The sequence below is a fragment of the Galeopterus variegatus genome, unplaced genomic scaffold, assembly GCF_000696425.1.
Source record: "Galeopterus variegatus unplaced genomic scaffold, G_variegatus-3.0.2 Scaffold4346, whole genome shotgun sequence".
Lineage (NCBI taxonomy): Eukaryota > Metazoa > Chordata > Mammalia > Dermoptera > Cynocephalidae > Galeopterus > Galeopterus variegatus.
The window spans coordinates 89,334-111,576 of record NW_007730457.1 but is presented as its reverse complement, the minus strand read 5'-3'; the positions used below and the strand labels follow the sequence as shown (position 1 = coordinate 111,576).

Here is a 22,243-nt window from a genome sequence, read left to right as displayed (position 1 = left end):
TAAGCACCCTGAGGGGCAGAATCTTTGTCTGGTTGTTTGTGTGACCTTTCCATTCCCTTCACTCCGTGTAGTGGTCTGTGCGTGGCAGACTTTTTTGTGTAACAGTTTTATTTCAGTTATTTACTATTTGGCTTTTGGCCAGTATGGGGATTTGATAACAGTTTTAGTAAGATATAATTCACGTACAATTCAGCCATGTAAAGTGTACAGTGTAGTGGTTTTCAGTATATTCACAGAGTTGTGCAACCATTGCAAAAATTTCAAAACCTTTTTATCACCCCAAAAAGAAGCACTGCACCCCTTAGCTCACCCTCGATTCTCCCCCTCCCCTCCAGGTCCCCAGCAACCATGTTCTACCTGTTGTCCCCATGGATTTGCCTCTTCTGCACATTTCATGTAAATGGATTATACAGTATGTGATCTTCTGTGTCTGTCTTCATTCAGCATCATGTTTTCAAGCTTCATCCAGGTTGGAGCATGTATAACCTCATTCCTTTTTATGACCAGATACTATTCCATTATATGAATCCACCACATTTTGTTTATCCACTCATTAGGTGATGGACATTCAGGTTGTTTCTACTTTTTGGTTATTATTGAAAATGCTGCTCTGAATATTTGTGTACAACTTTCTGTGTGGACACGTTTTCATTTCTCTTGGATATATACCTAAAAGTGGAATTGCTGGGCCATATGGTAACTCGGAATTGCTGGGCCATAGGGTAACTTTATGTTTAGCTGAGGAGCTCCAAGCTGTTTTCCAAAGTGGCTGTACCACTTTATATTTCCACCAGTAGTGTATATTTTCACCACACCCTACGTGACTTTTAATAGGGAAAAGTAGAAAGAATAGTTCTTTAAGTTTGATTTTCTAGTTCAGTAGACAATAGGAAAGTGCTTCCTTCTGATGCTTTAATTAACAACACATTCTATTAGAAAAATGCCCTTCATCCTCAAGGGATGGCTCTGTCATATTGTGAAGACACTTGAAGGAAGAAGGTAAGAAGATTAATCTGTATTCAAATAAAAATACAGAGCCCAGAAGAATCTTTTTCTAGTATTGTCATTACACAAATAGGAATTTCTTAAGAAATGCGAATATGTATTTTTTTTGCCAAGAATAAGCCAATGTTATTTAAAAGTGAAGACAAAGTACAGGATACTGTACAAAAAATGAAATTTTTGAGAGCTAAAAGAATTGGAGTAGGGCCAAATAAGGGAAAATTTTTAAATCTTTTGAAGTAAGCAAAAAAAGAAGGTAGAATAGAGCTAACATCCCAGATAGGATACGGGAGCATTTGACGCATCTGGGAGACTGTGGGACTGCACAGGGATGTGACTGGGATGTGGTCAGAGGGGCCTGGGAATGAAGCTGGTGACACTGTCCCCTCCTGTGTTATCACATGACCACATTTCTGGTGATGAGGTGAGATGATATAGCAAAGGTGGAAAACTTCCTAATTCTGAAATCATGGTGCAAAAGCTTATGATTTATCATGAGCTGAGGCTCAGAAAGCACGTACCATGGGTCAAGTTCTGTCCTCCGGACTTTAAATAGATCAGCTCTCCAAGCAGGCCTATGGTATAGGTGCAATTACGTCCTCACTTTACAGAGGAGGAATCAAAGGCACACACAGGTTAAGAAACTGCTCAGGATGCCACAGCTACGAAGTGTTAAATCTGAGCCTTGTGCCAATGAGCCTGCAGGGTCCCCGCCCTAAGCCACTGTGCTGTCTAGTGTTTGTTTTCTTCACCTACATTGTTTGAGCACAGCAATTAAAAGCAGATGAACCACCCTATGATTTTAGTTTAAATGAATTCAATTTAGATAATTAGTCTAAGGCTTTTGATTTAGTAGCAGTTTTTAAATTAGTTGTAGTGTAATGTCATATAATATGCCAATGGATACATTGAGAGTTGAGGCAGAATGAGGATGTACAGACCATGTTAGAAAGGTGCAGCTTTTCTCCAGAGGCAGTAAGAGCATTCAGTTTTAATCTTAAGAGTCAAGTGGAATATAATGGAATAGTATCTGGTCATAAAAAGGAATGAGGTTATACATGTTCCAACCTGGATGAAGCTTGAAAACATGATGCTGAACATTTGTGCTTTGGAAATATCCCTCTCATTGCAATGAGGGGGTGGGTGGGAGGAGAACTGGAGAGTTACAGATCTATCAAGACTCTGTTACAATTGTCAAGGTGAGAGATGAGGAGGATCTGAACCCATATCAGAGCAGTGGAAACGGATAGAGGGGACAGATGTGAATCAAAGACAGATTAAGGAGCCACCAGCTGGTTGCGGGGGATAGAGGTGAGGCACAGCCCACGTAAATCTCCCAGGACTGCACGGATCACAGGGCAGTGGAGATACAGTTTACCAAGAGGGGGCCTAATAAAATGGAATTTTACATAGTAAGGAATAAAGTTTCTTGAGAAGAAAAATGATTGTACTTTTCCACTTTTCCATTTTGGTTGTTCTTTATAGTCCTCACTCTGTTTTCTTTGTGTCCAAGCCATTTTCATCTTACCAGATATGTCATTCTTTGTGCAGAAGCCATTCCAGCAGTTTTAATGCTTCAAATTTTAATCTATGGAAAGCCTATTCACATCCCTCTGGGTCTTTTAAATAGCATCTTTGTGCAATTTCCTGGATCCATCAAGTTTGCCCAAGTGCTTACAAATGCACGTTGTTCAAGGTGATAAACAACCTAACTAGAAAGTTGATGGCGAACCTGTTGAAACCCTCTTGTGATTCCAGGCTGCTCTGGCAGGAGGCACCACCATGACCATGGATTTCGCTATCCCTCAGAAAGGAGGTTCCCTTATCGAGGCCTTCGAGACCTGGCGAAGCTGGGCTGATCCCAAAGTCTGCTGTGACTACAGCCTTCACGTGGCAGTGACGTGGTGGAGTGACCAGGTGAGCCCCCTGGGTTCCGGTTTGTTCCATTTAGTCCCCTAGTCCTTGCTCTGTACAGAGCAAAAAACTGGGTGGTGTTGTTTGCTTCCTGGATGACTGAAGGCAGAAGGGGGCAGAAGACTTTTCATTGCGCCTTCTTTTATAGCTTTTGAGTTTGGAATCCTGTGAAGTATTATCAGTTTAAAAACATTTTTAGAAATCATATCAAGACTAAGGGAGAAATCCCTTATGCTCATTTACAACAGCTTCTCCTACTATTTAATTCATGAATTGTAAATGCTTTAAATGTAATTTTAAATGAATTGATCTCCCTTTTTCTCAACTTCAACATCCCCAAAATCTTTTAAACAGTATTTCCCCACAGATTAGAACTTCAATTAGAAATGTTTAATTGCTGGAGAAAAATCAAGGAAATTGTAGATTTAAAATTCCCTAAAACTGTAAGCCTTATTCCCACTCCTGACCCTTCTTGAGAGAGGAAGGGACAGACCAGGACCATTTCCAAAGTCTTCTCACAGCTGTACCCTGACTGGGTGCTCTTCCTACAATGCTCCGCTGATGTTACCACCTGGTCAGACCGTTTCATTATAGGGCTTAAACCAACCTGCCATGTCCACTAACTACTTAGGCCATGGCAGAAATGATCATGTGATTCAGATAGGAGAGACAGCTTTGAGAGATGTTAAAAATATGTTGATTTGTCCCCATATAAATTTGTGGGTGTACTTTGGAAGAAAGTTTTACTTGGGATTTAAATCAACATGTTTTCCACACTGGACTTAATTCAGAAATCTTTTTACCAGAGTGACATTATTTGAGTAACTAATGCTCCCTCCTCTGCTTCTGCCCCCCAACAATTGGGCTTTAGACACCAAGTTAATATAAAACAAGTAATCGATCTTTAACGGATAGTTCGGCAAACATAATAGGAAGGTTTATAGTCCACAGTTAAAGTTGATTTTTCTCCAAAAATGCTCTTCTAAGTGATGCGTCTGATCTCTTTCATGCCTTTAGGGCTTTCCCTCCTTCTTCCCTCCTTTCTCTTTCCTCTCTTCCTTCCTCCTTTCCTCCTCTCTTGCTTTATGAGGTAGACAAGGCGATTGTGTTTGCTCTTACCAGTGCTTCCCACACTTTAATAGGGAAATGGTCACCTGGGAAACGTTGTTAAAATAGATTCTGTTTAGTAGGTTTGTTTGTTTCTCAGGGCTGCTGTAACAAAGTACCACAAATGGGATGGCTGAAACAACAAAAATGTATTGCCTCACAGTTCCAGAGGCTAGAAGTTCAAGATCAAGTTGTCGGTGGGGTTGGTTCTTTTGAGGACTCTCAGTGAGAATCCGTTTCGTGCCTCTTCCTAACTCCTGGTAGTTTGCTGACAATCTGTGCTGTTCTTCGTCTTGCAGAAGCATCACTCTAGCCTCTCCCTTCATTTGCATATGGTGTTTTCCCTTTGTGCATGTCTGTGTTCCAATTTCCCCTTTCTACGAGGACACCAATCATTTAAGGATTAGAGGCCACACTAGTGACCTCATCTTAACTAATTATATCTGCAATGATCCTATTTTCAAATAAAGTATTAGGATTTCAACATATGAATTATGGGGACACACAAGTCAACCTATGGCAGTAGGTCAGGGACAGGTGGGGCCTGAGAGTCTGCATTTCTAGTGAGCTTCCAGGTGATGCTGATGCTGCTGGTTCAGGTATCACACTTTTGGGGGAGCAAGCCTTGAGCTACTGTGCCTGAGAGTAGCACGGTGTGACTTATCCAGATGTGGATGGCAGGATGTAAGGAGGTCACCTTCAGAATGGGATAAGAGGTATTTCATCTAAGCAATGCAGATCATAATCCCCTGTGTAAGCCCATCATGTGAATATGCTAACAACATTTACGTTATTTTTTCCTGATGATAAAAATTGTATGCTCATTGTAAAAATTCTGAAACTATAGAGAGAAAAATGAGGCACAGTGTACCATGTTCTGTCCCTGCTGTTGCTACTTAACATATCTCAGAGCTCATCCCACCACTCGTCCACTCTCAGCATTATGCTGTTTCCAGTTCTTTCTCTTTCTTAATTAATTAACTTATTCAACAAAGAGTAATTGAGTGGCAACTATGCATCAAGCCACTGTGCTAGGACAAGGCAGTAGACAAACCTTACAAAGCCCCTTCTCTCCCAGGGCTGAAATTCTAGTGGGGAGACTGATGATCAATAGGTGAGTATGTAGTATGCCTGGTGATAAAGCACCATAAAGAAAAGTAAGGAAAATTAGTAAGGGAACAGATAACGATGGAAGTGACTAACTTATCACGTAGTATTGTCATTTTTAAACTTTGCTGATTCAGTAGAAAAAAATTACATTGTTTTGTCTTGCACTTTTTAATTAGCAGGAAGGTGAACATTTTTTGCATATGTTTTCTAGTCATTTATATTCACTCTGTGTTGGCAACATTTTCCACCAAATGAATTGATCTCCCTTTTTCTCAACTTCAACATCCCCAAAATCTTTTAAACGGTATTTCCCCACAGATTAGAACTTCAATTAGAAATGTTTAGTTTCTGGAGAAAAATCAAGGAAATTGTAGGTTTAAAATTCCCTAAAACTGTAAGCCTTATTCCCACTCCTGACCCTTCTTGAGAGAGGAAGGGACAGACCAGGACCATTTCCAAAGTCTTCTCGCAGCTGTACCCTGACTGGGTGCTCTTCCTACAATGCTCCACTGATGTTACCACCTGGTCAGACCGTTTCATTATAGGGCTTAAACCAACCTGCCATGTCCACTAACTACTTAGGCCATGGCAGAAATGATCATGTGATTCAGATAGGAGAGACAGCTTTGAGAGATGTTAAAAATATGTTGATTTGTCCCCATATAAATTTGTGGGTGTACTTTGGAAGAAAGTTTTACTTGGGATTTAAATCAACATGTTTTCCACACTGGACTTAATTCAGAAATCTTTTTACCAGAGTGACATTATTTGAGTAACTAATGCTCCCTCCTCTGCTTCTGCCCCCCAACAATTGGGCTTTAGACACCAAGTTAATATAAAACAAGTAATCGATCTTTAACGGATAGTTCGGCAAACATAATAGGAAGGTTTATAGTCCACAGTTAAAGTTGATTTTTCTCCAAAAATGCTCTTCTAAGTGATGCGTCTGATCTCTTTCATGTCTTTAGGGCTTTCCCTCCTTCTTCCCTCCTTTCTCTTTCCTCTCTTCCTTCCTCCTTTCCTCCTCTCTTGCTTTATGAGGTAGACAAGGCGATTGTGTTTGCTCTTACCAGTGCTTCCCACACTTTAATAGGGAAATGGTCACCTGGGAAACGTTGTTAAAATAGATTCTGTTTAGTAGGTTTGTTTGTTTTTGAAGGCTGCTGTAACAAAGTACCACAAATGGGATGGCTGAAACAACAAAAATGTATTGCCTCACAGTTCCAGAGGCTAGAAGTTCAAGATCAAGTTGTTGGCGGGGTTGGTTCTTTTGAGGGCTCTCAGTGAGAATCCGTTTCGTGCCTCTTCCTAACTCCTGGTAGTTTGCTGACAATCTGTGCTGTTCTTCGTCTTGCAGAAGCATCACTCTAGCCTCTCCCTTCATCTGCATATGGTGTTTTCCCTGTGTGCACGTCTGTGTTCCAATTTCCCCTTTCTACGAGGACACCAATCATTTAAGGATTAGAGGCCACACTAATGACCTCATCTTAACTAATTATATCTGCAATGACCCTATTTTCAAATAAAGTATTAGGATTTCAACATATGAATTATGGGGACACACAAGTCAACCTATGGCAGTAGGTCAGGGACAGGTAACCCAAATGGCAACTAAGTGACTAAGGGGCAGGGGCGTCTGCAGCGCGGATCTGAGGCGAAGGGAGGAGTCACTGCGGGCGGGACAGCGGCTGCTGCAGGATTTCGTCCCGCTGCCCAGAAGAGCGTGTGACTCAAAACTCAGGAGTTGTCTCTGGGATTTTCCACGTCATAGTTTAAGGCCGCGGTTGACTGTGGGTAATGAAACCACGGATGGGAGGGTGGGGGACTGCTTACTAGCTACAGAGGGAGGTAAAATACCTGTGACCTCCGCTTTTGCTTATGAGAAAAAGGCACATGCATTGCTACAGCTTTGCTTCCTCCCTCTTGATTAGCATTCTGTCTGCTTTCTTTCATCCTTGTGCGTGAATAATTTTTTCTTCTTTCTCTGCTAGTCTTCATGACTGTTTCTTTCTTTCTTTCTTTCTTTTTTTTTTTTTTTTTTTTTTTTCGGGACCAGTAAGGGGATCGCAACCCTTGGCTTGGTGTTGCCTGCACCGCGCTCAGCCAGTGAGCGCACTGGCCAGTCCTATATAGGATCCGAACCCGCTGCGGGAGCATCGCTGCTCTCCCAGCACCGCACTCTCCCAGTGCTCCGCGGGGCCGGCCTGACTGTTTCTTTCTAAAAATTGAGCACAGATAAAAGAAATAGAAATAGAAAAAAAAATAGAGAAAAATCAATGAAACCAAAAATTGGTACTTTGACGAGATCCACAGAATTGGCAAACCTTTACTTAGATGGACTAAGAAAAAAGAGAGATTTAAATAACTAAAATCAGAAATAAAAGAGCAGTCATTACAGCCAAATTTACAGAAATCAAAAGGGTGGTAAGAGAATACTATGAGTAATTGTAGATCTAGATGAAATTAATAAATTCCTAGAAACATACCACCTACAAAGACTGAATTATGAAAAAACAGAGTTTGAACAGAACTATAGCTAGTAAGATGAGCGATTATGGTTTTTTGGATTCCTGATGCAGGACTCCCTTGAGGATTTCTTGGGGGGCTAGTGTGTGGTGTTGAACTCTCACAGTTTTTGTTTGTCTGGGAAATATACTATTTCTCCCTCATTTCTGAAGGATAGCCTTGCTGGGTGTGATATTCTTGGCTGGCAGTTTGTTTCTTTTAGTATTTTGAATATATCCCATTTTCTTCTGACCTGTAGATTTTCTGTTGAGAAGTCTGCTGTTAGTCTGTTAGGGGATCCCTTACTTGACACTTTTCTCTTGCTTCTTTAAGATTCTCTCTTTTTGTCTTTGAGTTTTGCCTGTTGGACTATAATGAGACTTGGAGAGGATCTTTTTGGGTTAAATCTGTTTGGGGATCTTTGAGCCTCCTGGATCTGAATGTCCATGTCTCTTCCTATACCTGGGAAGTTTTCTGTTATATTTCATTGAATAAGTTTTCCATGACTTTTCCTTTCTCCTCCCCTTCTGGAATACCCATGATTCAAATGTTTGTGTGCTTAAGGTTGTCTGCTAGTGCTCTTAGATTTTCTTCATTTTTTAAATTGTTTTTTCCTTTTTTTTGGTCCACCTGGATTTTTTTGAAAAGACGTTATCCTCAAGATCAGAGATTCTTTTGTCTGCTTGTTCTAGCTTGCTGCTTAAGCTCTCAGTTGTGTTTTTAATTTCATTGAGTGAATCAGTTCCGTGAGTTCTGTTACATTCTTTTTTAAGGTATTAATCTCTTTGTAAATTTTCTCCTTCATATCCTGGAATTTTTTTTTTTCTTCATTTCATTATGTTGTCTGAGTCTTCATGTATCTCAGTGAGTTTCCTTAAGATTGTTGTTCAGAATTCCTTCTCAGTCCTTTCAAGGGTTTCCTCTTGTATAGGTGGGTCTGGTATTTGAGAATTGCTGTATTCTTTTGGTGATAGCATATTTTCTTGGATTTTCATATTTCTAGTATCTCTACATTGATATCTGGTTATCCAGTAGAGCAGTTGCTTCTTCTGTTACTCTGGAGTAGGCTTTAAGGAGAAAGATGGCCTTTTCTTTTTCTGGTCTGGGCTGGTGACTCTCCTTGTGTCACTGCAGTCAAGTGTCTGACAAGCTGCCTGCACGGCAGTTGTGGTTACTGCTATGGCATCAAGCCATTTTTGTAGTGTCTGTGGCTGTGGCAGTGGCTGTGATGGGCCACCTACATGGAAGTGGTGTTTTCCGTGTGTTCCTTGCCTGCTTCCAGGCAGGGGATGCTGCTCTCAGCTCCTGCCTAGGACACCAGGCATGCTCTCGAGATCTTTGTATTTTAAACCAGGAAACTAATATCAAAATATTAAGAACTCCCTCAGAGAATGTCTACCTATTCATTCTTCAGTTAATTCTCCCTTTCTTAATTGATAGCTTACATGATGAATAAAAAACAATATTTAGTTTAATCTTTGGTGTAACTTAACCAGTAGCATTGTAATAATGACATTGTCTTTTTTTTTTTTTTTTTTTCATTCCAGATGTCCTATTCACGAGCTCCACTATGAATTAAATAGGCTTTTGGGGGCTAGTCAGGTAACCTAATCACTATTTATTCCTACAAAGAAAATGCTGTCCAAATTGAAAGTTGCTATCTTTTGAATGAACATTTAGAACCTTTTTTATTTGGGGATTTCTATTTCTGTAGTTATGGGAAATTTATAAAAAGTATAAATGTATATTATCATCATCATCATCCAAAATACTTTACTATTTGTTTATATCTAAAGATACTGACCAAAGTAAATTAAATAGATGTTTTTTGTAGATGTTTGTGTTCCAAGAACAAAAAGTTGATACTCGTAATTAAGAGAGATATTAAGGAAGCAAAATGAACAAAGATTAAAATATAGTCATTTCTGCTAAACACCTTACATTTTACAAAAGCCCACACTAAAACACCAGGGCTTATGAAAAAAGCAGTGTTGGCACAGATCACTCACATCTACATAACTTTGTAAGTAAGTATTGCACTAACAGGTAAAATATTAATGCAGGTACTAGCACAAATATCCATGACGTTTGCATCTAGAATCAGTCCATACTCAGTAGCCATACGTGCTTGTGTTCAAGCTTCCCCCTTAAAAACATTTGCTTCTAACGGAGACCAATTTAATCAAAACTAAAAGTATAATTCAGACATATTCTTCTTTTTTTTTTTTAAAGATGATTGGGGGCCGGCCCGGTGGCGCACTGGATAGTGCGCCGCTTGGGAAGCACAGCGGCACTCCCGCCCGAGGGTTCGGGTCCCACATACAGACCGGTTCCCGCTCACTGGCTGAGCGAGGGGCGGGAGCAGCACCGAGGGTTGCGATCCCGTTGCCGGTCCCCGGTCCGGTACGGGGGCGACACTGAGGGTTGCGATCCATTGCTGGACACGGAAAAAGACAAAAAAGACAAAAAAAAAAATAAAGATGATTGGTAAGGGGATCTTAACCCTTGACTTGGTGTTGTCAGCACCACACTCTCCCAAGTGAGCCAACTGGCCATCCCTATATAGGGATCCGAACCTGTGGCCTTGGTGTTACCAGCACCACACTCTCCCAAGTGAGCCACGGGCCGGCCCAAACATATTCTTCATTAATTAAGGTGTTTGTTTTACGTTTATAGTGGAATGATGTCTTCACATTTCCATCTGCACTTGCAGCTTCCCAAGATAGCTAAATATAGAAGAAAGCCAAGCAATTCTTTAACCCAGTAAAGCAGCTACTTCTTGTAATAAAGGATGCTATTTCTATGAGGATTCTATATTTTTTTCTTAAACTGTGAAAACTCCTACCTCTAGTTATTTCAAATCATTAGCATATTGGGAATAAAATCTTATACAGTTTTCATTATACTGACAAGATTTCTCTATTTGCCAATTACATATAAACTAGTTCTTATTAAAGACTTAACCAGACCATAGCTAAAATAATTATGTATAAGCAATATAAAAAGCATGGGTAGAATGAATGGAGGTAATAAGAGGTCAGGATTGATGTATCATAAATTGGGAGTATAGTCAAAATCTGGAAAGATGAGGTTCAAACCAGCAAAACCATATAAACTTTTTGGTTTAAAACAAAAGATTTATTTCCTAAAGTAAAATTTTATGTGTCCCAACCTCCATTCTTATCCTGGCTTTTACCTGTGTCATAATTTCTCAATCTTTCTAGAGCATGATGGTGCCCAGCACATGTTAAATAAACAATCAATGGGAGCTGGCCGGTTAGCTCAGTTGGTTGAAGTGCAGTGTCACAACACCAAGGTCAAGAGTTCAGATCCCTGCCCTTTTTCCCCACTTAGTCTGAACAGCCTTAGTAGCCATCTCAAGACAGCATTCTAGGCACTTCTGCAAACCAACCTGGTTTGGCATGTTGTGCGATGTTATTTATTGATAGTTTACTATAATCTAAGCAGTGTGTTTAATCCTTGCAACATCTTATGTGTGAGGTAGTGTTTTAATCCCCATTTATAAGTGAGAAAATGTAGACTTAAGTTTTATCAAATTGATTGAAATAATAAGCCACCTCAAAGCTTTATAAAAGGAATAATATGAAGTGGATAACAGTAGTATAAATATAATAAACTAAAAAAAATGAAATTACAGTTGATGGTAAGTGCTAGAGCTGAAGTGTTATGGTGATGGGGAAGTCATTTATAAGGCACTGAAATTAAAAATAGAGGACTCAGAGGAAGCCAATTGGAAGATTTGGGTAGATGTGTAGGAAATAAAACAGGCATTGATTCCCTAAGAGGTGACAAAGGCAGGCTCAATTTCTGACTTTGAAATATCCAGTTTTAGTCGTTGTGAGGCCTGGCGTTAGTTTTTTCTGTCCTTGAAAATCCTTGAGATTACCTATGGTATTAATTAATTAATTTATTTATTTATTTTTAACCATTATACAATGTAGTTGATTTTCGTGGCCCTTTACCAATTCCTCACTTCCCCCTTCCTTCTCCCCCTTTCCCACCCCCATCAATATCATATCTGTTCTCTTCTCTTAACAAGTTCAAGAAATTATTGTGATTGTTGTCTTTTTTTTCTATTTATTGGTTTATTTATGTATGTATTTTTATTAGCTCCCACACATAAGTGAGAACATGTGGTATTTCTCTTTTTATGCTTGGCTTATTTCACTTAACATAATTTTCTCTAAGTTAATCCATTTTGCTGCAAATGATAGTATTTCATTTGTTTTATAGCAGAGTAGTATTCCATTGTGTAGATATACCACATTTTCCTCATCCAGTTGTCCAGTGATGGGCATTTAGGATGATTCCAACTCTTGACTATTGTAAATAGAGCTGCAGTAAATGTGGGAGTGCAGATATTCCCTTCAACATGATGATTTCCATTACTTTATATACCCAGCAGTGGGATAGGTGTGTCATATGGCAGTTCTGTCTAAAGTTGTTTGAGGGACCTCCATACCATTTTCCATAATGGCTGTACCGTTTTACAGTCCTACCAACAGTGTAGGATGCCTATGGTATTCTTAAAGTAAATTTCTTTTTCACTTAAGTGCCGGTTCATTCAGCCAAATGATGCCTAAGACAATGAATATTCAGAATAGAGGATAAAGAGAAGGATTTGAGAAACAGTTCTGATCATGTTGAATTTGAGGTTGGAATATCCAGGGGGCATTTGACTATGCAAAGTCTCTGCATTAGAGATTTTAAACCCATAATCTATAAATCATAGTTGAAATTGTTGGAGTGGATTAGATCTTCCATTGAGAACGAGAAGAGCAGAGGGTTGGGAATGAACCATGAACACCAACATATCAGGGGCTTGCTGAGGAAGGAGGATCTAGTGCTAGAGAATTAACACAGAACAGTCAGAGTTAGGAGGAGAACCAGAAGAGGTGATGTCAGCAAAATCAGGGTAGAAAAGAAAGTCAGTGTCAAGTGCTTTAGTCCCGTGGGGGACTGAAGGTGCATTGGATTTGGCAGTGAGGTCAGCGATGGCCTTTGCCTGCTAGCATAGTTTCTGTGGAGATAAAGTAAGAATTGGAAGTCTGACTTCAATGGGTCAAAGAGAAAATGCAAAGTAAGAAAATGAAAAGTGTATTGATGTATCATGATGAGCTATCAGAAATACAGTAGAAATATATCACAGTATGAGGAGAAGAGGTGCATGATTGAGGGCTGAAATAAACCTTGGCATCTCCTTCAATTCAAATAGAAACTCTTAGGCTGGGAAGTTAGCTCACTTGGTTAGAGCATGGTGCTGACAACACCAAGGTCAAGGGTTCAGATCCCTGTACCGGCCAGCCACCCCACTGCATCCGCCCCAAAAATGACAAATAGCAATTCCTTATTTTAACATACGAGGAAGGTAAGACCCAAAAAGGTTTAGTAGTTTACATTATGGCAAAGCCAGTAAGTGGCAGATAGAACAGACATTATCTAGGACTTCTGATTCCACATCTACCTGTATATAAAAGGGGACTTCAAAAAGTCTATGGGAAAATGAAATTAAAAGATAAAAATTAGGGCCGGCCCGGTGGCGCACTGGATAGTGCGCCGCTTGGGAAGCGCGGCGGCGCTCCCGCCCGAGGGTTCGGATCCCACGTACAGACCGGTTCCCGCTCACTGGCTGAGCGAGGCGCGGGAGCAGCACCGAGGGTTGCGATCCCGTTGCCGGTCCCCGGTCCGGTACGGGGGCAACACTGAGGGTTGCGATCCGTTACCGGACACGGAAAAAGATAAAAGACAAAAAAAAAAAAAAAAAGATAAAAATTAAAAAATATAAAATTTATTTCTCAACAGAACCTCCATCAAGTTCAGTATACTTTCATAGGTGATGGTACTAGCCATTTAGTCCATCCCTAAAGAACTGAGGTCCTGGGGATTTAATTATGTCAATGCAGTCTTTTTTTACATTATTAAAAGAAAAATGGGTGGTGCCCTTTAAGGAATTTTTAAGATTAGGAAACAAAAAGAAGTCAGAAGGAGCCAAATCAGGACTGTAAGATGGATACCTAATGATTTCCCATCAAAACTCTAGCAAAATTGCCCTTGTTTAATGAGAGGAAAGAACAGGAGCACTGATGTGGTAGAAAAGGACTCCCTGCTGAAGCTTTCCCGGGAGTTTTTCTGCTAAAGTTTCGGTTAACTTTCTCCACTCATAATCAGATGTTATCATTCCAGGCCCTCCAGCAAGTCCACAAGCAAAATGCCTTGAGCATCCAAATAACTGTTGCCATGACTTTTGCTCTTAATCACTCTGCTTTTGTTTTGACTGGACCACTTCTGCCTCTCGATAGCTATTGCTTTGATTGTGCGTTGTCTTCAGGATTCTGTTGGTAAAGCCATGTTTCAGCTCCTGTTGCAGTTCTTCATAGAAATGCTTCAGGATCTTGATCCCACTTGTTTAAAATTTCCATTGAAAGCTTTGTTCTTGTCTGCAGCTAATATGGGCGCAGCAGTTTTGGCTCCCATTGAGCAGAACTCAATGTAAGTTTTGCTCAACTGTAATTTTTCACTCAGAATTGTGTGAGCTGAACCAGCTGAGATGTCTATGGTGTTGGCTATTGTTTCTGTTTTTTTGTTGGTCCTCTTCAATTTGGGCATTAACAAGACTAATTTTTTCCTTGCAAATTGATGTGGATTTTCCTCTGCAGACTTCATCCTGAACATTGTCTTGTCCCTTTTAAAATGAGTTATCCACTTGAAAACTGCTGATTTCTTTAGACCCTTGTCCCCATAAGCTTTCTGTAAAGCATCAGTGATGTCATCGTTTGTCCACCCAGTTTCACTATAAATTTGATGTTTGTTCTTGCTTCAGATTTAGCAGAATTCATGCTTGTATGAATTTATTTTGGTGCAAAAAAGATGTTGCAATCCATGCACACATAGGTTTTTCGAAATACACATTTTTTGTGAACTTTTAAAGACCCCTTGTATGGGCAAACTTTTAAACCCAAAGGGAGGAAAAAAATTTGTTAATGGTTTCTTTTGGCATTTGAATTTATTCTTAGCTATTAAAAGGGAATTAGTTATGATTGTGCTACAGTGTATTTATCTACTTATCCAATATGTTGTATATGCAAAAATGTGTTGATAAAAGCTACCGGCTGGATCTGGAACAAAATGCGAAATTCAGTCATATTGTAAATGTGCAAAACTACATCAATGTAAGTATTTATAACAAATTCAGGGAGAAACTTTATGATACTGTAGTTTTTGGTTGGGGGAATCTTTAATATTTTAAAATAGTGTTATAAAAGTATGTGTTGGGGGCCGGCCCCATGGCGCACTCAGGAGAGTGCAGCGCTGGGAGCACAGCAACGCTCCCGCCGCGGGTTCGGATCCTATATAGGAATGGCCCGTGCGCTCACTGGCTGAGCGCGGTGCGGGTGACACCACACCAAGGTTTGCGATCCCCTTACAGGTCACGAAAAGGACAAAAAAAAAAAGTATGTGTTGAATTAGAAATGTTAAGTACTGAATCTTAAGATAACTTATTTATGGGAGGTACATTTTATCTTTGAGCAGATATGTGAAAATAAAATATTTACAACATGTATTTTTGAGTATCATACCAGAATATAACTTTGTTTTTGGTATAAGAGCACCACCTATGGGTTTCTCATGTGTTTGGAAATTTTTTCTTAAAATCTAATAAAACAAAAGCCTAATAAAATTCTTTCTAGTTTTCCCCTATAATTAGTAAATTCATTCATTTAGAGCTTAACAGATTTCTACTTTGTCATAAATTACTTCTACCTCATTTTCAGCCATATCTCACTGTTGTTAAATCAGCTAATAAGTATTTGAGTACTGATGTGTCAGTATTATACTTCTAAGTTAAATGTAATTTAACTCAAAATTGTATTATTCTCTTTAATGTAGATGAGTCTTTTAATGAAAATGAACAATTTTCTGTATTTTGGGTAAGGGGTGTAATGATTGTTCTTGCCTGTTTATTTGTATCTTCATGAACTTAAGAATTCCTTCAGTATACTACTCCAGAATGCTTTGGTAAGAGATAATAAAAAATGTCCTATAAATGACTTAGAATGCTTTGGTAAGAGATAATAAAAAAGAATGTCTTATAAATGGGTAATGTCTTATTAAATTATCGTGATGGTAACTCAGAGCAAAGTGGAAGCAAAACTCTGGCACGTTATTATTAATGAGCTTTTAAAATAGAATTACATTTGGATAAATTTAGTCTTTTTATAAAACATCATTAAAATCAAAAAAATTTTTTGTAAGGAAATTTACTCTTAATGAAACAGCAATAGCAAAAAAATTGTAAGATTTGACTGTGCTGGGGCAATGGGATGAATGCTAAGCCTCTGATGTGTGATATCTGTCTGTTCTGTGCCATGAATCTCCATACTTCTGAAAGTGATTTGAAACCAGATTCCTTTGACAATATATCCTATTTCCAGGAAAAACCCATTTTAGGCATGAACTTTTTTTTTGCAGTAGAATATACTTTTAAAGCATTGATTATATGTTTTCTTCAAGGAATGGGCTATTATGTAGACAAAGGATTCACTTTAAGCAATATAGCTTGCTTTATTTTATTCTTTTGTTTTGGGGGGGGTTTTCTGGCACCTGACCAGTATGGTGATTGAACTCTGAACCTTGGTGTTATTACCAACACATTCTAACCAACTGAGGTAGGCCAGCCCAACTTGCTTTATTTTAATCATTTTGGATAAAGTTCTTTAAATTTTATAGTATATTTGCTAGTATCCTTAACCTAAATTGAATAGACTATGACCTTTGTTACCAAAAAACAAAAGTAATTTTTCCAAATTCCAGTTGTAATGGGGATATTTGGTTATCTACAAATTAGGTTACCTGATTTTTAAACTAACAGCAGAACTCAAAAAGCGTAGGAGTTCAGGCCATAGGTTGTACCAGGCACTTGGCTCACACTGATTCATTTCGTCACTCAACAACTCTTTTGGATAGGTATGAATATTAATTAATTTGTTAATTATTATGATATAATACAAGTCTTACCTTTTGGAAGACAAGCAATTATGTAAATATCCTGAGTTCTTATGGTTTTTTAGTTCAGTATTAGTATTTATTTCTAAAGATTGCCACATCACTTGTGATAACTGTCATTGTACCCCTGGTACCAGTGAACTTTAGGTAATTTATAATAAAGAAATCAAATTTAAAAGATGAGTTTTGAAAAAAGATGGTTGGATGGAGTGATCTCCAGGTTTAAAGCTAGCAATCCCAGCCTGGCCCGGTGGCGCACTCAGTAGAGTGCGGCGCTCCTGGTCCGCTCACTGGTTGAGCGCAGTGTGGGTGCGACACCGAGGGTTGCGATCCCATTACCAGTCATGAAAAAAGACAAAAAGAAAAAAAAAAAGCTAGCAATCCTAACTCTTGAACTGTTATTTAGTCCAATTTGGAAACTTGCTTGCAGGCCTAAGACATGTACTTAATTAGGATAAGGTACTTTGTCTAAAAAGGAGGGAATTAAAATGTCTCATTAGAATAATAGAAGCTTTTTTTTTTTTTCCTGACCGGTAAGGGGATTGCAACCCTTGGCACGGTGTGGTCTGCACCACACTCAGCCAGTGAGCGCACCAGCCATCCCTATATAGGATCCGAACCAGCGCCTAGGCGCTACCGGCGCCGCACTCTCCAGAGTGAGGGACGGGGCCTGCCCAGAATAATAGAAGCTTTTTAAGGTTGATAATACCACATCTTATTGTATATGATTTGATATTTCAAGTTTTGGGGTTTTTTAAAATAATAAACACTGATTTACTTAATGGTGTGTTTTAAAGTATAATAATTAGCTAAGATTGCTTTGGCCATCTTCCAGCTTGTGGAGAGACTCCAGAACAAATTCGAGCACCAAGGGGTATAATCACGAGCCCAGGCTGGCCTTCTGAAAATCCTGCCAAAATCAACTCTAGCTGGTTCATAAGGGCAAACCCAGGGGAAATCATTACTATAAGGTAATTCTGATACCTTTATGTATTATTACATATATAATATTTTATTACAAAATATAAATTCAATTCCCAAATATCATTACTTAACATGCAGTAATATAGAAAGAAGATTGTTTAGATATAATAAAGTATAGCTGTATCATTTTAGAATAATGGCACATCTGGCTTATATTTTGAATATTTTCTAATGGTGGTAATGTATTTGTAGTGAGCCATCTAAATTCTTCTAAGCTAATTTTTAATGAAAAATACACATTTTCAACATAGCTTATTAGGATCAAGAGTAATCTTTTGCAGTGGGATAAACAAAACTTAGTAATTCACTAGAGATCTAGTCTTCTACCTAAATCAGTTAAAACGTGATTGTAGGTGCATGTCTGTGTATACATACATATGTATGAAACTTGTAAGAAGCTACTAATGGATAAATATTTTATCTAGAAAAAATCTTTCTTTTTTTGACTTTGAAACAAAAGGACATTTGTTAAGAAAACAGAGTGAAAGGCATTCCTAGGGAGAATAACCATAAGTATTAGTCTAAGAATAAATATGATATAAATAAGGAAGGTTAAGATTAATTTTAAAAACATTTACTGAATATTTGCAGAGAAAAACAGTGTGGGAACAAGATACTAAGGAGCAAATACTGAGTAGAAGAATTAGATATTGCCTGCTCAAGGAAATTATATCAAGATTATTAGAGAGAAAACTACCTAAAAGGGTAAACAAACAAACAAAAACCTGTGTGCCTGAACAAAGAACTGCACTTGGAACTGAAACACAAATAAGAATGCCATTCACATCATAGAGATGGTGTTCTGCTACAGCACAAAGGCACCTTCGACATCCTTTCATGTGCAACATTTTTATGGATAGGAATGACGAAATTTTAGAATTTGGAGGGACTTTGCAGATCATAGACTCATACCTTCATTTTACATTTTTTTAAAAAAGCCTTGTAAATTTAGCATACTTTCTCATACTTTTCCATCTTCCTTTTTTATATTTATTAACTAATGAGAGAACCAGTCTCTCTTGAGAGACAGAACTGTCACCCATTCCCTTTTTTCTGTGGAAATCATAAACAGGGGTCATATAGGAGGGTACTTTAAAAGGTTCATGGAAAGATTCTTACTATCTTTTAATTCCATTTTTCCATGAAACTTTTGAAGTACCCTCATCGTTTGTTTTCCTTTTAGTTCTTTCTGCCCCAGGTTACATCTTCTGGAACCCTGGAGCTTGGTGCATGTAAAAGCTGTTTTCACTCCTCTAAAAAGTGTGATTATCTTGTCTGATTGATTGGTAGTATGTACCAGTAAGGCTATCTTTGCTATAGTACCAGTGTTGGAATCTGAACAATATGCCTATTTTCTGTTACTTGTAATATGACTAAGTATAAATGTGTTTACAAAGTAACATTTTTACCAAATATTGGATTTTTTCACTGTAGAACTAGAATTTATAGAGATTTTTATCTTTTAATCTAAAAATTAAACTTGCAGCTTACCAACTCAGTTATATAAAACTTGGAAATTCTTGCCAACACAGAAGAGATTACATAGAATACTACCATCTGGTTTAGCTCATGTGTTGGATCCTTGAGATTTCACAAAATAAGATACATCAAAGACCAAGCACAAGGGCCGGCCCAGTGGCGCACTCGGTAGAGTGCGGCGCTCGGGAGCGCGCCGGCACTCTTGCCGAGGGTTCGGATCCCATATAGAGACCGGTCTGCTCACTGGTTGAGCACAGTGCGGACGCGACACCGAGGGTTGCGATCCCGTTGCCGGTCGCAGTACGGGCGCGACACCGAGGGTTGCGATCCCATTACAGGTCACGAAAAAAGACAAAAAGAAAAAAAAAAAAAGAACCAAGCACAATACTGAAATGCAGAATAAAATTAGAGGTTAGCCCTATATCTGAAGAGGGATTTTCTAAATTCTGGAAGAAGTTAATGAATTTGAATTTGCACATATCAGGTTATTTTAGTAACTATCATAGTTCTTTACTGAAGTCATAATCCTGGTAATACCAAAACTTTAAAAAGACGATATGCAGGCCGGCCCGGTGGCGCACTGGATAGTGCGCCACTTGGGAAGCGCGGCAGTGCTCCCGCCCGAGGGTTCGGATCCCACATACAGACCGGTTCCCGCTCACTGGCTGAGCAAGGCGCGGGAGCAACGCCGAGGGTTGCGATCCCGTTGCCGGTCCCCGGTCCGGTACGGGGGCAACACTGAGGGTTGCGATCCGTTGCCGGACACGGAAAAAAGACAAAAAGACGGAAAAAAGACAAAAAGTCAAAAAAAAAAAAAAAAGACAATATGCATACATATGTACACAAAGACAGACAAGTTTCATGTGATTATTTATGTAAAATCTTAAATAAATGATTCAAAAGAATCATGTGCCATAGTCAAATGCAGCTCATTTAGACAGTATTAGGAAGTTTTAAGTTAAATTAGTTTACCATATTAATAAGTCAGAAGAAAAAGGGTATGATTATCTAGGATAGATAGATGCTTTAAAGCGTTTTGGTAAAAAGAAAATCAGATTCACTCTGGAATTTAAAATAAAATTAAAATTTTTAGTAAAATGGAATTAGAAACATGGTTTTAAAAAATCTAGATAGAAGAGGGAAACTAAAATTACGGAGAATAAACAAACGACACTAAGAGCTCTCTGTGTAAAACTGGCTGAAGATGGTGATATAAAGGCATTTCTCTACTTTGGAACCCACCAAAATCAACAAAGGCCACCTTATCCATAGGAGATAGGATTGCATCCTAGCACCTCTCTTGAATCCAAGGACTAGGATCAGGCTATTTTGTTCTGGAAAGGAGGCTGAAAAAACCTTCCACTAACCACTGCCTGAACTTATATGGGGGCTGAGAGCTTAGAGAGGTGAGAGGACATACCCTGACAGATATATAACTATGCCACCTACTGACTCTGTGAGAGGATCTGTAATACTCTGAACCACTATTTAAGACTGGTTCTGGAATGGAAACCCAGGTTGGGGAACATAGAGGTAAAAAGGGTTAAAAAAAAAAAAAGTGAGAACCAAAAAACCTTCTACAAAATAAGCCTGCAACCCAAAATTTCAGAATTATTGAAAAAATTTAATACTAAGAAGACAGCCCACAAAATCAAGTTGGAACACAAATTTAGACCAGACATTTTAAGTTTTATTATGCAAGAGATTCTTTCTTATCCATTTTTGTGCCATGGACACTTGGTAGTCTGGTGAAAAATGAATTCTCTTTCAAGATAATGTTTGTAAATTCATAAAATAAAATACATAGCATTACAAAGGAAGCCAATTATATTAAAGTACAGCTATCAGATATTTTTAAATATTTATGATATAGTAATATATGCTTATTTATTAATACAGTAACAAGATCAAGTGATAGTTCTAATAACTCCTGTAATTTCAAAGTAGTAATTCTGTTTTTTGTTGTTTTTTTTTAAATTTTATTTTGTCGATATACAATGTGGTTGATTATTGCGGCCCATTACCGAAACCTCTGATTTCTAATAGTGACAGAGTGGCAGGTACTTGTAAGTACTGTCATGGCTTGTTGTTAATATTTTAAATGAAAGAAATCCTAAATTTCAATTAGGGGTTAGTGAAAATAAAGTTGTAAATTGTTTCCACCCAACTTGAGAGAATAGAAACACAATACTCTTACTTGGCCTTTGTTAGGAAAAAGGTGTTTTAGTATTTGAATTAAAATATGTAAAGGTAACTACTAAAAAAAATAGAAATAACAATCTGATGCATCTCATAGAAGAAAAGAAACTTTTTAAAAATATATTAATTCAAAAAATAGGAAAGGAGGAAAATGTGAATTCCCCAAATAGGAAGGCTATAAAAACACACAAATAGACTCAAACCTTTAAAAGGCAGATTATCCCATTGGGTTTATTGGTTGGTTTGTATAATCCCACTATAGAGGGCTTATAAGAACATACCTAAAACAAAACTAATACAGAAATTCTAAAAAATTTGGATAAAATTTTGGTGGATAAAGATTAGCCTCAGGGATACTAATCAAGAGAAGCTAGTGTAGGAGGATTAACATCAGATATAATTGAGCTTAAGGCACAAAAGACTAGTAACAAATGGGATAATCTACTAGGAAGATACAATAGTGGTGAATTTTGTGTACCTAAAAACATAGCCTAAAATACATGCAAAGCAAAATGTGGAGAATTACCAAGCAAGTTTGACTAATCCACAATTAGAGTGGAAGATTTTTAACACACCTTTAATGTTCATATCTATTTCAACAGACAATACACATTCCTTTAAGATATGTGGAACATTTATAGAAAATTGTTAAGTCACAAAGGAATTCTTTAATACATTGTAAAGACTCTATGTCATTCAGATTGTGTTTTCTTATCACAATGCAATTAAAATAAAGGGAAAAAAATAACAAAACCTATACATTTGGAAACATATTCCCAAATAACTCCTAAATTAAAGAAGAAATCGCAGTGGGACTAGGTTTTTTTTTTTTTTTTTTGACCGGTAAGGGGATGCAACCCTTGGCATGGTGTCGCCCGCCATCCACATATAGGATCCAAACCCCCGGCGGGAGCGCCGC

The 22,243-nt window shown here is 38.3% G+C and overlaps 1 protein-coding gene across 1 annotated transcript in view; it reads left to right on the top strand.

Moving 5' to 3' along the window:
- LOC103602908 (low-density lipoprotein receptor-related protein 12-like) overlaps positions 1-22,243 on the top strand; it is a 67,952-nt gene that overhangs the window by 14,102 nt on the left and 31,607 nt on the right. The window contains 2 exon segments of the mRNA XM_008587353.1: positions 2,761-2,938; positions 17,498-17,633. Of these exon segments, the coding sequence (XP_008585575.1) occupies positions 2,761-2,938; positions 17,498-17,633 (314 nt within the window).